The sequence below is a fragment of the Panthera uncia genome (genome assembly GCF_023721935.1).
Source record: "Panthera uncia isolate 11264 chromosome A1 unlocalized genomic scaffold, Puncia_PCG_1.0 HiC_scaffold_17, whole genome shotgun sequence".
NCBI lineage: Eukaryota > Metazoa > Chordata > Mammalia > Carnivora > Felidae > Panthera > Panthera uncia.
The window spans coordinates 114,049,540-114,064,356 of record NW_026057577.1 but is presented as its reverse complement, the minus strand read 5'-3'; the positions used below and the strand labels follow the sequence as shown (position 1 = coordinate 114,064,356).

Below are 14,817 nucleotides of genomic sequence, written 5' to 3'. Positions count from 1 at the left end.
AAAAAAAAAAAAAAAAAAAAAAGTTGAAAAAAAAATTAAAAAAAAAAAAAAAAAATTCCAAGACTTATATGTGCACACCAGTCAGGGAGCTAAGGAAAAACAGAACAAAAAGGAGCTCACTGAGAGACTCTGGCAGTTTGACCCTTTGTAAAGTATTGTAGTTCAAGCCCACCCAATAAAGCTTCTATTGGAATTATGATTGCTACTTCAAAGCAAGAAGAAAACAGCAGAGCTGAAGATTCTTTAAAAAAAATGTTTTTTAATGTAGCTCAAAATATATGTGAGAGAAGAAAATACAGAAGAAAACTCCACACATATATGGTACAACCATACAAATCTCATGACACCTGAATTCTAGTCATCCCTTCTATGAATGAGCCTAAATTGATTAAAAGAGCTTTAAAATCAAAGTTTAAAAGTACATGTATATCTTGTTCAATTTTTGAGATGTGATGAGGTTTTATTTTATAAGGTATGATTTTGTAAATAACTTTATAATTTGAGCCTAAGTATTATCATTAATGTAATTAAACATTTTAATCAATGTAAACATTCTACTTCTTTATCTGCTACTAAACTAAAAATATTTTTATTTCATAGGTTACTTTCAAAATATTATTTCAGTTTAACACATCTTATCTCATGGAAAATGTGACCATTCATTTAAGTGCAACAAGGTTGGTTGATATGTATGCATGACTGTATGTGTTATAAGTATATAATTTCTTCCATGTATTTAGAATATTTTGCTTTATAGATTCACTGGAACTTACAACTTTTATGAGGATCAGTAAAAGTAGAAGGCAATGAACCCCTTTAGTTAACAAAAACATCCTTATGAATAATTAAAAATAAAGAAATTTTTATTTAATGGAACTAATACACCTAACTAGATTAAGCCATTGGTCTAGGAGCTGTAAAACATATTGTAATCATACATTACTTATATCTGCCAAATTTCATTTAAATTTATTTAGAAGTTTACAGGATTGCTAATTTAATTCTTACTGGCAGCCCATAGAGTCAACTGAATCGTTAGATGTCCTTAAAGGCTCTTTTTTTTTTTTAAGTTTATTTTATTTGTTTAGAGAGAGAGCACATGAATGGGGAAGGGGCAGAGAAAGAGGGAGAGAGAGAATCCCAAGCAGGCTCCATGCTGTCAGCTTGGAGCCCGACACAGGGCTTGATCCTACAAACCATCAGATCATGACCTGAACTGAAATCAAGAATCAGACGTTTAACCGACTGAATCACCCAGGCACACCTAGACTTAAAGTTTTATGATACCTTTTTGTAGTTTAATATATTTTATACAAAGAAGTCAGAGCTTCTGAAAGATATCATAGAATACCCAGACTAAAAATGAAAGGCTCATGAGGAAATTGAAATAGTGTCTTAACTTTCTTCTAAGTGTAATCATCCACTGGACCATAAACTTGAAATAAAGTTCTATCTTTTGTTGCTTTACTCCCCAGTAACTAGCATGATCCCTCATACTGAATTAATATAGAGTGAATGAATAAGTGAGAAAATAATGTGTAAATGAATTCTGTATGCTCAGTTTAACTCAACAAATATTTATTTGACATCTATGGACAAGGTATTAAATTAGTCCACAATAGGGAATATAAAAATTCATATGGACATGAACCTCCTCATAGGGTGAAAATTATAGCAGGGCACTGAGACTAGTATATAAATTATTATAATATAGGGTAGAACAAGGAAAATTCATTTGAAAAATGTAAACCATGTATCAGAAACTTTAAACAGAGGTTGAAATTATATCTACTGAGCAATGAGACCCCAAGAAAACTTTATCAAGACGATTGTAATTGAGAAAGACCTTAAAGGGTGGGTAGCAATTCACAGAGAGGTTGGTAAATAGAATTAGGTAGAGCATTTTAGACAAAATATAGAGCTTGAGCAAAAACGCAAAGATGAACCACTAGATCTACTGGTGGAATACTAGATAATCCATTGTAGCTCACATATAGAGAATACATAAAGGAGTAACAGAAGATAAACAGAAGGTGTGCATTTTACCATGTTGTGGTAATGTGTGTTGAAATGTATTGAAATGTCAGGATGAGGCATTTTTTCTTAACTGAGCAAGTCCTAAGAAGCCAGAAAAGTTTTTGAGGGGTGAAGTCATATATACAGAGCTGTTTCTTAGGAAGATTAATTTAGCTGCAGCAGGGAACAGGTGGGAGAAGAGGAGACCATCCATAGCAAAAGCCCAGTCACATAAATATCTATTACCCAAATCAAGGTGCTGCCTTCACTGCCCTTTAGCTCGCACAAAGCCACTTAATACACTTGGGAATAGCAGAGCCATTAAAATGTCCTCGTTGTCCATTCTGTGGGACCAGATGCTAGGTGCTTGGTCACTCGGTGGAGGGGGTATGTGATAAAAATAATGAAATCTAACTCTCATTAGATATTTTTTACATCTAGGCACAATGTTAAGCACTTGGCATTTATTATAATCATTTATTTATTGATAAATCCCTGTTTTATAGATTAAGAAACCTTGGCAAAGAGAGATTAAATAATTTTAAGAAACCTTGGCAAAGAGAGATTAAAGTGTGTTAATGTTCAAGAACAATCCCATGCACTCTGGCCCCAGAGCCAGTGTTGGTAACTGTTACATACCTCACATGTGTTGTTTTTTTTTTAATACAGGGGAGTATGAGATACGCATATGTATGTATAAACATACATATGTGTTTACATAATACATAATTGAAATGACAACTTAAATCAAGGGAATAAATATATTCTTAACAAATAACATAAGCATCAAGCAATAAGCACAGAAAGACTATTAAAACAAGAAGATCAAAGATTTTATATTGACTCTCCACCATGTGACCCTAGTTGAGTCTTTTGGTGAGGTCCTTGTCTATAAAGAATAAATAAGAATCACTTGTATGATTTGTGTTAAAAACACAAATTCCTAGGCCCCAACTCAGATCTACTAAATCTGTATTTCAAGAAGAGAAACCCAATAATCTGTGTATTTAACAATTGACCCAAGGATATTTATCATAATCCTTCTAAAGAAGTTTGAGAAACCTTGGACTAAATTGGTGTAGTTTTCAACCCAAGCTGCAGCTCAGAATCAGCTTAGGAAATTTAATAATACCCACCCCCCTCCCCACCCTGGTTTAAAAATGACAACAACAACAGAAACAAGAATTCTATCCTTGGGGCACCTGGGTGGCTCAGTCGGTTAAGCGTCCGACTTCAGCTCGGGTCATGATCTCACGATCCGTGAGTTCAAGCCCCGCGTCGGGCTCTGTGCTGACAGATCAGAGCCTGGAGCCTGCTTCAGATTCTGTGTCTCCCTCTCTCCTGACCCTCCCCCACTTGCACTCTGTCTCTTCCTGTCTCTAAAAAATGAATAAACATTAAAAAAATTTTTTTAAGAATTCTACCTGTTTGTCCTTTTATTTAGTTGCCAAAATAAACTTCCCTTTCAAATGCTCAGATGTCTCTAAATAGTCAATGGTTTAATGATTTGTCCAAATGTGCTGTGTGTTTCCTAGTGACAGTGAAGAGCCTCCTGAAGCCCTTTTTGATAATGAAGTTAATATTTCTATCCCAGTAAAATATGAAGTTGGACTTCAGTTTTACAGGTAGGAGGAAACTGCATTTTTATGTTGATGTCAGTCTACAAACCCAATGGTTCTCAAAGTGTGGTCTCTGGCCAAGGGCATCAGAAGCACCTGGAAACTTGTTAGAAAGGCAGATTCTTAGCCCCACCCCAATCCACTGAATCAGAAACTCTGGGGCCCAGAAATCTGTGTCAAACAAGCCCTCCGGGTAATTCTCCTGCACTTAAAAGTCAGAGGCCAAGCCTACTAAATAATTTTAAATGTGAGGTGCTAATGATCCTGGATTACATTAGCAGTCCAGTCTTCTGTCATAAACGCAAGCTGCAGATCTAGAAGTATGCCACAAATGGCACTGTTCTTAGAGGGCACCAGCATGTTTCTTGACCATCGTTTCTCATTGTGAGGGATCTAGTCAGCCTGCTCATTCTGGACACACAAGATTAAATCATTTCTCATTGACAAGAGCTGTTTATTTCTTGCATTATTCTAAACTGTCCTTTCCCCTAAAAACTTCTGATCTATCCAAACACAAATCGTATTGGCAAAATTTCCCACTATAATTTCTCTTGCTTAAGCAAGACTCCAAGCTCCTGTTAAATAAATATGTGCAATGTATACAGAAAGTGTAAGTATATGATTCTTATACTTTCACAGTTTAGTGTGAAATTCTGATCATTTTATTAATTTATTTTCTATGGCACTTTGCTTTTTCTGATAACAACAAAAATGTGAGGATTATAGGATATACACATAAATTCTGTGTATATTACTTAGCCTCCAAATTCTATTTGCTGTTTTCTATCTTGCTGTTACCACTTCTCCTGGTACAATGATTTTCCAAGAATTTTTCATTTTATTAAAATAGAATTTTGGCAAATACCTATTTGTTTTATTATACTAAATTCCACCAAGTTCATCCAAAGAACATGGAGAATTTTATGGAAAAGATTGAATTTTTAAGTTTGGCAGTAATATAGGACCTTAATGTGAAAAGGTTAACAATTTTTTAAATCTATTTAAATTTCAGCACTATGAAAAATACCAACTTTTAGTCTCATTATTCACTAAATGTAAATGATATTAGTGAATTAGTGGAAACTTTATACTTGGTAACAATGAAACTTTCAGTTTAAAAACTGTATATATTTTAGCATTTTAAGACCAAATAAACATTAGTGATTATTGAGTGAAATTATATAGTCTTTCTCATCCTCCTCAAAGATTTAATTTTAGGTTTCAGAGTAGAAGATTTTGCCTCCAATTTGAAATTTCTACAAGTACTTTTTGTGGGATTACCTAGTATAAAGAAAAAGAATGAGGTCAAATAAAAGTTAAGCTTTGTTGTGTTTTGTTTTTCTTCTTTCGATTAATTCTCAGCTCTGCAAGTGAATACCATATTTCAATTGCGGCCAATGAGACAGTCCCTGAAGTTATTAATTCTACTGAGGACATTGGAAATGAAATTAATGTCTTCTACTTGGTAAGAAATTACCTCTAAATTAGTATAGTAAAGGAATAATTTGTAAATTTATAAATTAAAGTATTAACAGACACATAGAAACCTGCTGATTCAACAGTTAATCCCTATATTCCAGAATATTTTTTTGTAATTTCACTATTTTGAAGTAATTTTATTTAAATAATTATTGATAATTATACTTTGAAGCAATTTTAAAAATCTAAATTTCTAATTTCCTCCTAAGACACAGTTAGATGACTTCCTAGAAAAAATAAACTTCTAAAACCAAAGAGATACTACCTATAAACCTGTAGACTTTATTTGCATTGCAAGTGTGAATGAAAAAAGCACTTTAAAAAATAATTATGACTATTTCAGAAAATTGATTACTTCAGATGTCTTGGTAATATTTTCCTTTACTCAACAAATAAATATGTATCTCCTTCAGCTCATTGCTACCTTTCATATGTTCCTCGTACCACATCCTTAAGTGATGTGTTCTGTTACATTTATTTTTCTCTTTGAATTCATCATAATGAACTTTCCTAACCACTATAGCAAACAATTACGGAATTGAGCCAGACTTGCATTTTAGGTAATGCCTACTTACAGACACAGACTCAAGTATGTTATTCAAGTAAAAGAGGGTCCAATTCAAATGATGAATTTAAATATATATTCAGAAGTATGAATAATGCAATGTTGTTATAGGTGAAAATGGTCTCAATCTCTTTCCAGTGAGAAAGGAAGTTCTCTTACAAAGTGAAATAATTGTATACTCTCAAGATGCGTTCCATTGTTTTTATCTGTGCTCTTTGCTGAAATTCCTATGACAAGCCATGCTCTAGAAATTAGCATGGGGGCGCCTGGGTGGCGCAGTCGGTTAAGCGTCCGACTTCAGCCAGGTCACGATCTCGCGGTCCGTGAGTTCGAGCCCCGCGTCAGGCTCTGGGCTGATGGCTCGGAGCCTGGAGCCTGTTTCCGATTCTGTGTCTCCCTCTCTCTCTGCCCCTCCGCCGTTCATGCTCTGTCTCTCTCTGTCCCAAAAATAAATTAAAAAAAAAAAAAAAAGTTGGAAAAAAAAAAAAAATTTTTTTTTTAAAAAAAAAAAAAAAAAAAAGAAATTAGCATGAATGCCAGTCACTTCATTACTGAGATAAATCTTTGAAATTTAGGCTGCCAAGTTCTTCTAACTCCATTTGCTATTCCCAGATTAAAGAATTCAGCAAAACACAAGGAAGGAGAGAAAAAAGAGAGGAATTTTTAATATTATAGATCTTCATATGTTGTTACTTATTAGGGACCAAACTTGAAACATGTACTCTCAAACTATTGTAAATAATGTTGATAGAAATAACATTGTTAAGAATATCCTTGAGCATAATCTTTTGTATGTCTGATTATTTTTTCTGGAATAAAATCTAAAATTGGAGTAATGGAATAAAAAATAATGTGAACATTTTCTTAGGTGAGAGCCAGTGAATTTACTGCTACAAATTTACTATAGGAAATTATTGGTGATAGAAAGATTTATTCTCAGAGATATTCTTTTTTTTTAGTTTATTTATTTATTTTTAAGTAATGTCTACACCCAACATGGGCTCAAGCTCACAACCCCAGATCAAGAGTCACATGCTCTTCTGACTGAACCAGCCAAGCACCCCTGGGAGATACTCTTATCAGTGTCATTTATAGTAGTTTAAAAATTGAAACCTGGGCACAATCTAAAAGCTTAACCACATGAAATTGCTTAAATAAATTATCATATAGTTATTCAATGGAGAGACAGCTATTAATAATAGTTCAGAGGGCCAATTTAATTTAATTTTTTTATTTTAGAGAGAGAGAGAGCATATAAGCAGGGGAGAGAGGCAGACAGAGAGAGAGAGAGAGAGAGAGAGAGAGAGAGAGAGAAAGAATGTTAAGAAGGCCCCACACCTAACACATGGTGCCATCCCAGAACCCTGGAATCATGACCTGAGTGAAATCAGGAGTTGGATGCTCCATCAACTGAGCCACCCAGATGCCCCACAGAGGGCATATTTTAGGTTAAAGAAATCTTGATTCTGCTATCTATAAGCTCTATGATCATGGAAGTTCTTTATTCTCATTCTAACCTTGTTTCCTCATAGGTAAAATAGGGGTAATAAGAGAATCTACCTCATAGGGCTGTTAAAGGGTTAAAGGCAATAATGCAAGCAGTGCCCGGAACATAAATAAATGTTTAACATAAATAAATATTGATACTGTGATTATTATTAAGCAGCTAATGAAAGTCATATTCTTAAATATTCTTTAAGTTTATAGGAAAATACCATGACAATACATTTTACAAGTGAGATGCCAAATTTTATATTTTATATGATACAAATTTTATAATATATGCATAAATGTAAATGATAGGTAATTTGCACACTAAAATGTCACCAATGTAGTACAACTGTAGGAAACTTCTGTTTATTTTCAATATTTTCCAATATTTCTGTAAAGAACTTTGTTTTTAATCAGAGAAAATGAATGTTAATTTCAAATTACATGATTTTTTTTTTACATTTTGGAAGAAAACAGATGGAATTAGACTGGGAGGCCATGGCAGGGAAGTTCAGGGCATATTACAATAAGAAGGCAAGTGTCAAAGAGCATGGTTAAGAAGCCAGGCACTGCTGGTCAGGAATTTCTAGAATTCCAAGATTAAGGGATGCATTTAGATTTGGCAACCACAGGGAATTGTTTCAGATCTGTGTAGCTCTCAGTCCAGAAGTTTCAGTTAGGTAGATCAGTTGGATTTCCTGGCATCTGTAGATTAAGAAGCTTCCTACTCCCCTAAGGATTTGGCCCTGGAAGCCTGTGAAGAAGGCATAGATCCTGGAAATTATGCTTGAGTGGAAGAAGAGAGGGCTATAGCACCTGGTTGCTCCAATTCGATTGCACCTCTTCTACCTGTGAGGACTTTTGAACAGTAAATTCAGGTTCCTGCTGAACCTCATCCTGCCCAACTTTGAGCATCCCTCTCTATGGGCTACACTCACCTTTGGTGGCATGCTGTGATAGTAAGTTTGAATTTCAGCTTAATGGATAAGAATAGATGGGCATTGAGAGGAGAGGCAATGTGACTCTCATCCAACCAGATTATCGATTGTTATTGACCCAGTAGCCATAGCTGGGGATACAGTTATGCAAGGAAGCAGGTGCATATCTGGTTTGCCTGTGCAGTGGTGACAGATCCCATGTAGCTGGGCTGAGGGACGATTTGTGGTCTTAGGAAATTATGGCAAGCACACTGAAGCAAACAAAATATGCTCTCTTGTTCTGAGTCGATCGAGTAAATAAATGTTCTCCTTCCTTCCCACCTCCAAAAGACTAGTATGTCCAAAAAGATGATAAGCATGGTAAATTGACAAAAAAATTAATTCTGAATTTCCTTAATCCCAGTCCTATTTTGGGAGTGGGAGCGGGAGCATGAAGGAACAATATATATTTGTAGCTGATACATATGGCCACTATTGAACATCCCTATTTTTTGCTTAGTTATTTCAGTTCTCTGTCCAGTGCCATCAACTGTCTGAATTCACTTTCGGGTTCAAAATATTTCACAATTTAATTCATCAATTAAGAACAGGCATTCTGCATAATACAGAAAGGGTGCTATTGGAAGAGGAAGAGAGGATTACCTTTCTATTTTTTTTTCTGTAGATTAGAAAAAGTGGACATTTCCCGATGCCAGAACTTAAGCTGTCAATTTCATTTCCCAACTTGACATCAGACGGTTATCCTGTGCTATACCCAAGTGGATGGTCATCTTCTAATGTAAGTCATGTGTGCCTTGGAATTACATCATTATTGTTATCCTTTTCAGTATGTTTAAAGCCTTTTGTTTTGCATGCCATTTCTGATAAAGAATTTAACAAAGTAACATGGAAAAGCATTTAGAAAATTTTAAATAATAATAATGACTTCCACTGACTACTTAGTAGGTATGCTAGTTTCCTACAACTGCTGTGGTAACAAATTACCCCAATTGGGTGGCTGGAAACAACAGAAATTTATTTTCGCACAGTTCTGGAGGCCAGTGTCTAAAATCAAGGTGTCAACAATGTTCGTTCCCCCTGGAGGCTCAGAGGGAGAATCTGTTCCGTGCCTCTCTCCCAGCTTCTGGTGGCTGCTGTCACCACTGAGCATGCATTAGCTGGTGGTGGCCTAAGTGCAATCCCTGCCTCTGTCCTCACATGCCTGTCTTCCTCGTGTTCCTGTGCTTTCACCTCTTCTGTCTCTCATTACACACTCATCAGTGGACTTAGAGCCCATCCTAAATCCAGAATGACCTCATCTGGAGACCTTTAATTACATCTGCAAGGACCCTGTTTCCAAACAAGGTCACATTCACAGGTTCCAGGTGCTAGGACTTGGGCATATGTTTTTGAAATCATATCCACCAGAGTAGATTTTAGATAACTACTTGTTGACTTGTGCCTTAAAAAGTGTGTTATATTGTTATAGCTTTAATTTGTTTGAGGTGATCAAACAGCTTTGTAAGAAGACTTCTTGATTGCGCCTAAGAACACACACAGCTGCACATAAAACAGCACAGTACTATTTACTCACTTATCCCAAACAGTAGCAATATCACACCCACTTTGTACCTATAGCTTTGAATGAGTCAATGCGGTAAATTGTTATGGTTCAGTCTCTAAGACATAGAAAATTGTAATAAATATTCAAGTAATGCATGCATATTTTCAACATTTGACAATCTGTCTTCTTTTCAGAGATTTAAGTTAAATTGTTCTCAGAAATCAAAAAATAGCAATAGTGATAGTTGGATTATAATATTTAAATGCTTTCCTATAAGCAAGGAAAAATTAAAGCTCTACCATTTCTCTCTAATCCCAAAAAAGAAGATTTGTGAGCATGTGGAAAAATTAACATTGTACCTTTCCTATTACTTATGAACCTTTATCCTTACTACCTTTTATCAAGGATGTAGAGAGTCTTGATGAGCAAGAGCTTTATTAGAGCAAGTCTAGAAAACCAATCCAAGCACTAGCTGTCTTGTAAACCTGCCATTTTAACCTTTATAGGTTACTTACATCTTCCTCCCACATAGACCAAGTGTCTTGTTCTTGGTGTTTAGAGACTCACAAAATATTATTGGATGGATACATAAATACAGACAAAAGTTCCTCTCTTTTTTGTTTGTTTCACAAACCATCATATGAGCCATCATATTGAATAACAAATGCTAACCCCTTTTTTTTTTCAGTAGAGTTTTTAAGTTCTTTTCTCCCTTTGTATTATGGGAATTTACAAACTAATGTTTGATGAAAACAATAACTTTTTAAAAATTTTTTCTAATGTGTATTTATTTTTGAGACAGAGAGAGAGAGAGAGAGAGAGCAGAAAGACAGGGAAACACAGAATCTGAAGCAGGCTCCAGGCTCTGAGCTGTCAGCACGGAGCCCGACACAGGGCTCGAACCCACAGACCACAAGATCATGACCTGAGCTAGGCAAGGAAGTCAGACACCCAACCGACTGAGCCACCCATGAAAAAAATAATTTAATGAGTGTATGAATTATGCAATAGTGCTTTCTACTAACATCCTTCTGTTTCCAAAACAACCTCAGTGATATCTATCAAAATTCAAAAGTAGCATGCTAGCGTAATTATTATCTGGGAGTGGGTGTATATGGCTGCTACAGAATAGCTTCTTCCATATTGCACATTTACGAAGATGCATCTTTCATCTCTGACAATGGCTGTCATTCACAGATTCTTCACATTATTGTACTAAGTCATTTTTCCCTCTGACATCTGGCATTGTCTGATAAAAGAAATACTTTCATTTCTTAGAATGCAAACTGCAGACCCAGTAGCCTTCAGGACCCGCTTGGTATCAACTCTGGGAAGCAAATGATTATATCAAAATCTGAAGATCTCAAACGAGGCACAATTCTGGTAAATTCAGATAACCAAGACAAGTGCTACTTTTATCTCATGCTTTTTAAGTGAATAAATTCAATATCAATCTAAAAATTACTATCTTTTAGAATATTTAATGTGTTATCTTTTTATTAAATGGCAAAGATACTAATATATACCTCTGGACATTTAAACAGGACTGCAGCACATGTAAATTTGCTACAATCACGTGTAATTTGATTCCTTCTGACATGAGCCAAGTGAATGTTTCACTTATCTTATGGAAACCAACTTTTATAAAAGTAAGTGATTGCATTGTTCTCTGCCATTATTGAATTATTTTAACAAATATTTGTTCGTTACTTAGTATGTGCAAAGCAGAGTGCTTCTGTAGAAAGAACTAGAAATATTTTTTAAAATGTGGTCCAAGCTCCAGCTCTATTAAACCAACGATTTGGGTCTCATTTTTCCTTGTCTGTTAGCAACTAAGTTATCTCAAAGGTACCCTTTCAGATATATACTCTTTTATCAATCTCTCTTATTATTTTTTTTTTGCACATCTAGAAATAAATACCTATGCAGTATTAAAGTTTGAATTTATCTTCCTACTTTAGAATTCAGTTAAGGGACAAGGAATTATAGAGGGACAATCCTTGACACCATTAACAACAAATAGATCTAACATGTATTATGGATTCATTGTATTAGATCAGACTTTACATATATATATATATATATATATATACACACACACATGCATACACATTTATATGTACTATGTATATATACATATGTACTTACATATATATATTTATTTTTATATTAATTTTATATTTATTGATACATTTATGTAATTTATGTATATATTATATTTATATAATATGACATATAAAAATATAAATATATTTATATTTAGGACATTTTTTAGCTCCTAGTAGTCAAATCTGTCTGGCAACAAACTACTTTAAAACTTAATCCATTGTATTTTGTGTGATTTGTGTCTCTATTACAAGTGGTGAATTATATAAAATTTCCATTTTTAGGTTTGACCATATTAAGTTGCTATTTTGTAAATCACAAACTATTGGGTATTGGCAATTTCACGTTTAATCCTAAAAAGCTTCTGTATAAACTTCGTTACCAGAGCATAGCTGTTTCATACCTAGCTAGCTACATGAAAGTGGGGCGTGGTTTGAGATTTGGTTTCGCTAAGGATAAACCTGAAGAAAATGATTTTGAAAATTTTTCATTCTCTAACAAGGATCTAAGTGACAGTTCAAGTGCAGAGAGGAGGGGAGGGTGATCATTTGAAACCACCATTCCCATCTGGATGTTAACAAAACCAGTGTTTTTAGTCTCTCAGGAAAATCTCAATTTTAAAAATCGCACTAACTCAAGCATGACTAGCTCTCACTGTGATTAGCATAATATATTGAAAATAAATCCTGTTTGCTTTTCAGGCACGTTTTTCCAGCTTAAATCTCACTGTAAGGGCAGACCTTCAGAGTGAAAATACATTACTGATTTTAAGTACTGGCAATCAAAAAAGAGAGGTAAGTACAATTCTAAGTTTTGAAAGCCTTATACATTTCACTCTGGATTTTGTGACACAACGTTTTATAATTGCTTATAGTCCCTAAAACAGTGACTAGCTAGTCACTGAGTAACAGACATTTTTTGCTTCAAATTATACTTAATTAGCTTCAAGTGTGATTTCAGTCTTCTTTGTAAGAAACTGGGAAAAAGCCATGATATTTACAATTAACATGCCACGTTTGACTTTACTGCTTGTAAGTAACTATCACAATAAATTGATGTTTTTACTTTCACGTTGATAACAAATGATGCATTTGTAATTTACGTCCTTAAAAACCAACATTATAAAATGCAATTGACATTTGAAGAGCAAACTTGAAAAATGCTTTACAGAAAGTAATGGTACACTGTACAGAAATAAATGTAAATTTTTAAAGGTTTTCTTCATTTAGTCATTGGGAAATCTGAAGCAAAAATGAGATATTATTCCCTCATACAAATTCACACTTTAGTCATTGGTAAAAATAAAATGGTTTGACTTTTTTCCTACTGTATTATTATAAAATAAGGCCAGAGTACTAATTATAGATGTGGATATATAAGCATGATTTCTCCTCTTCTCATGGGAGAGTTTAAATATCCCATGTGGATAGTGTGAGTCATAACATTTTATTTAAGAGCTACCTAACATTCAGATGTTGCTTAAAAATTTCTTATTTCAGGGGCGCCTGGGTGGCTCAGTCAATTAAGAGTCCAACTCTTGGTTTCAACTCAGGTCATAATCTCATGGTGGATTGTGGGATCGAGCCCCACATCAGGCTCCACACTGAATATGGAACCTGCTTGGGATTCTCTCTCTCCCTCTCTCTCTCTGCTCCTCTTCTGCTCACACTCTCTCTGTCTGTCTGTCTGTCTCTCTCTCTCTGTCTCTCAAAAATAAATAAATAAACATTTTTAAAAAATTATTATTTCAAATTAATACGTATTTCAAATAATTCCAATGAACTCTGGTAAGTGTTCACCTTTAAAGAATATTTGCATATAATGTATACAATATATACATATAATGTTTACTTATGTTATAAAGAGCACTGACAAGGGCATCTGGGTGGCTCTGTTGGTTAAGCATCCCACTTCAGCTCAGGTCATGATGTCGCGGTTCACAAGTTCAAGCCTCGCATCGGGCTCTGCACTGATGGCTCAGAGCCTGGAGCCTACTTAGGACTCTGTGTCTCCCTCTCTCTCTCTGCCCCTCCCCAGCTCGCTCTCTCTCTCTCTCTCTCTCTCTCAAAAAAAAAATGAATAAACATAAAAAGTTGTTTAATAAATAAAATAAAATAAAATAAAATAAAATAAAGAGCACTGATAAATACAAAGTTGCTCCACATTCAGAGAAGCCAAAATATCACCAGTCAGCACCAAGCCCCCAAAATCAGTATATATTATATTGGAAAAGAGTACATTTGATTCCTAGATATAGTTTGTTAAAATTTTATAATTAGCTTTATTTCCCCTAAGTGTTAGTTTAAAATTCCCCATGAAGCTTTTTATTCAACAGCTCATCCTAAAGGAAAACTATACCTGCATTGTTAAATTACAAAATGATCATTTTGTAATTGTGTGATCTTAGTCACCGATCCCATCCAGATTTCAGTTTCTGTATTTGTAAGTTGAGGGAATTGTTTTAGATGTTTTTAAAATCTGTCTTAAACTGTCTTACTCTGTACATATGTATACTCTTGCGGGCTCTGTATTCCCAAAGTGTCAGCAGGGACCCACAGGGAGCAATCTGAGGAGTTTACATCAGTCTCTAAAATATGCAAATATCGCCCCTGTTCGTTTCCTCCTTTTACCTCCAGTCTTCCCTCTAGCTTAAGGAATTGAGACATTCCCTGTGACAAGCAAATACAGAAACTTGAACTATTATTAGTTATTGACACCTATTCCGAATTAGTTTTTTTCTCAGAAGCCTAGGGATGAGACACAGGGCAGACAAGTTTCATAGCAGTTTGACTGACACATTGAGTAGCTGGAACACTAAAAGCTGTTTCTTCAAAGTTTTCTTTCAATTAAGGCCTGATTTATATTGGGACACCTGAGTGGTTCAGTCTGTTAAACTTCCCATTTTGGTTCAGGTCATGATCTCACAGTTTGAGTTCGAGCCCTGCATCGGGCTCTCTGCTGACAGCTCGGAGCCTGGAACCTGCTTCATATTCTGTGCTTTCTTCTCGCTCTACCCCTCCCCCACTCAAGCTCTGTCTTTCTCTCTCTCTTTTTCTCTCT

The 14,817-nt window shown here is 34.9% G+C and overlaps 1 protein-coding gene across 4 annotated transcripts in view; it reads left to right on the top strand.

Moving 5' to 3' along the window:
- Nucleotides 1-14,817, top strand: part of ITGA1 (integrin subunit alpha 1) — a 163,601-nt gene that overhangs the window by 136,231 nt on the left and 12,553 nt on the right. For all 4 annotated transcript variants that reach the window (XM_049648089.1, XM_049648092.1, XM_049648088.1 and 1 more), the window contains 7 exons: nucleotides 601-677; nucleotides 3,552-3,641; nucleotides 4,998-5,100; nucleotides 8,773-8,886; nucleotides 10,930-11,034; nucleotides 11,196-11,300; nucleotides 12,459-12,551. In XM_049648089.1, coding sequence (XP_049504046.1) covers nucleotides 601-677; nucleotides 3,552-3,641; nucleotides 4,998-5,100; nucleotides 8,773-8,886; nucleotides 10,930-11,034; nucleotides 11,196-11,300; nucleotides 12,459-12,551 — 687 coding nt within the window. The remainder of the gene's footprint in view (nucleotides 1-600; nucleotides 678-3,551; nucleotides 3,642-4,997; nucleotides 5,101-8,772; nucleotides 8,887-10,929; nucleotides 11,035-11,195; nucleotides 11,301-12,458; nucleotides 12,552-14,817) is intronic.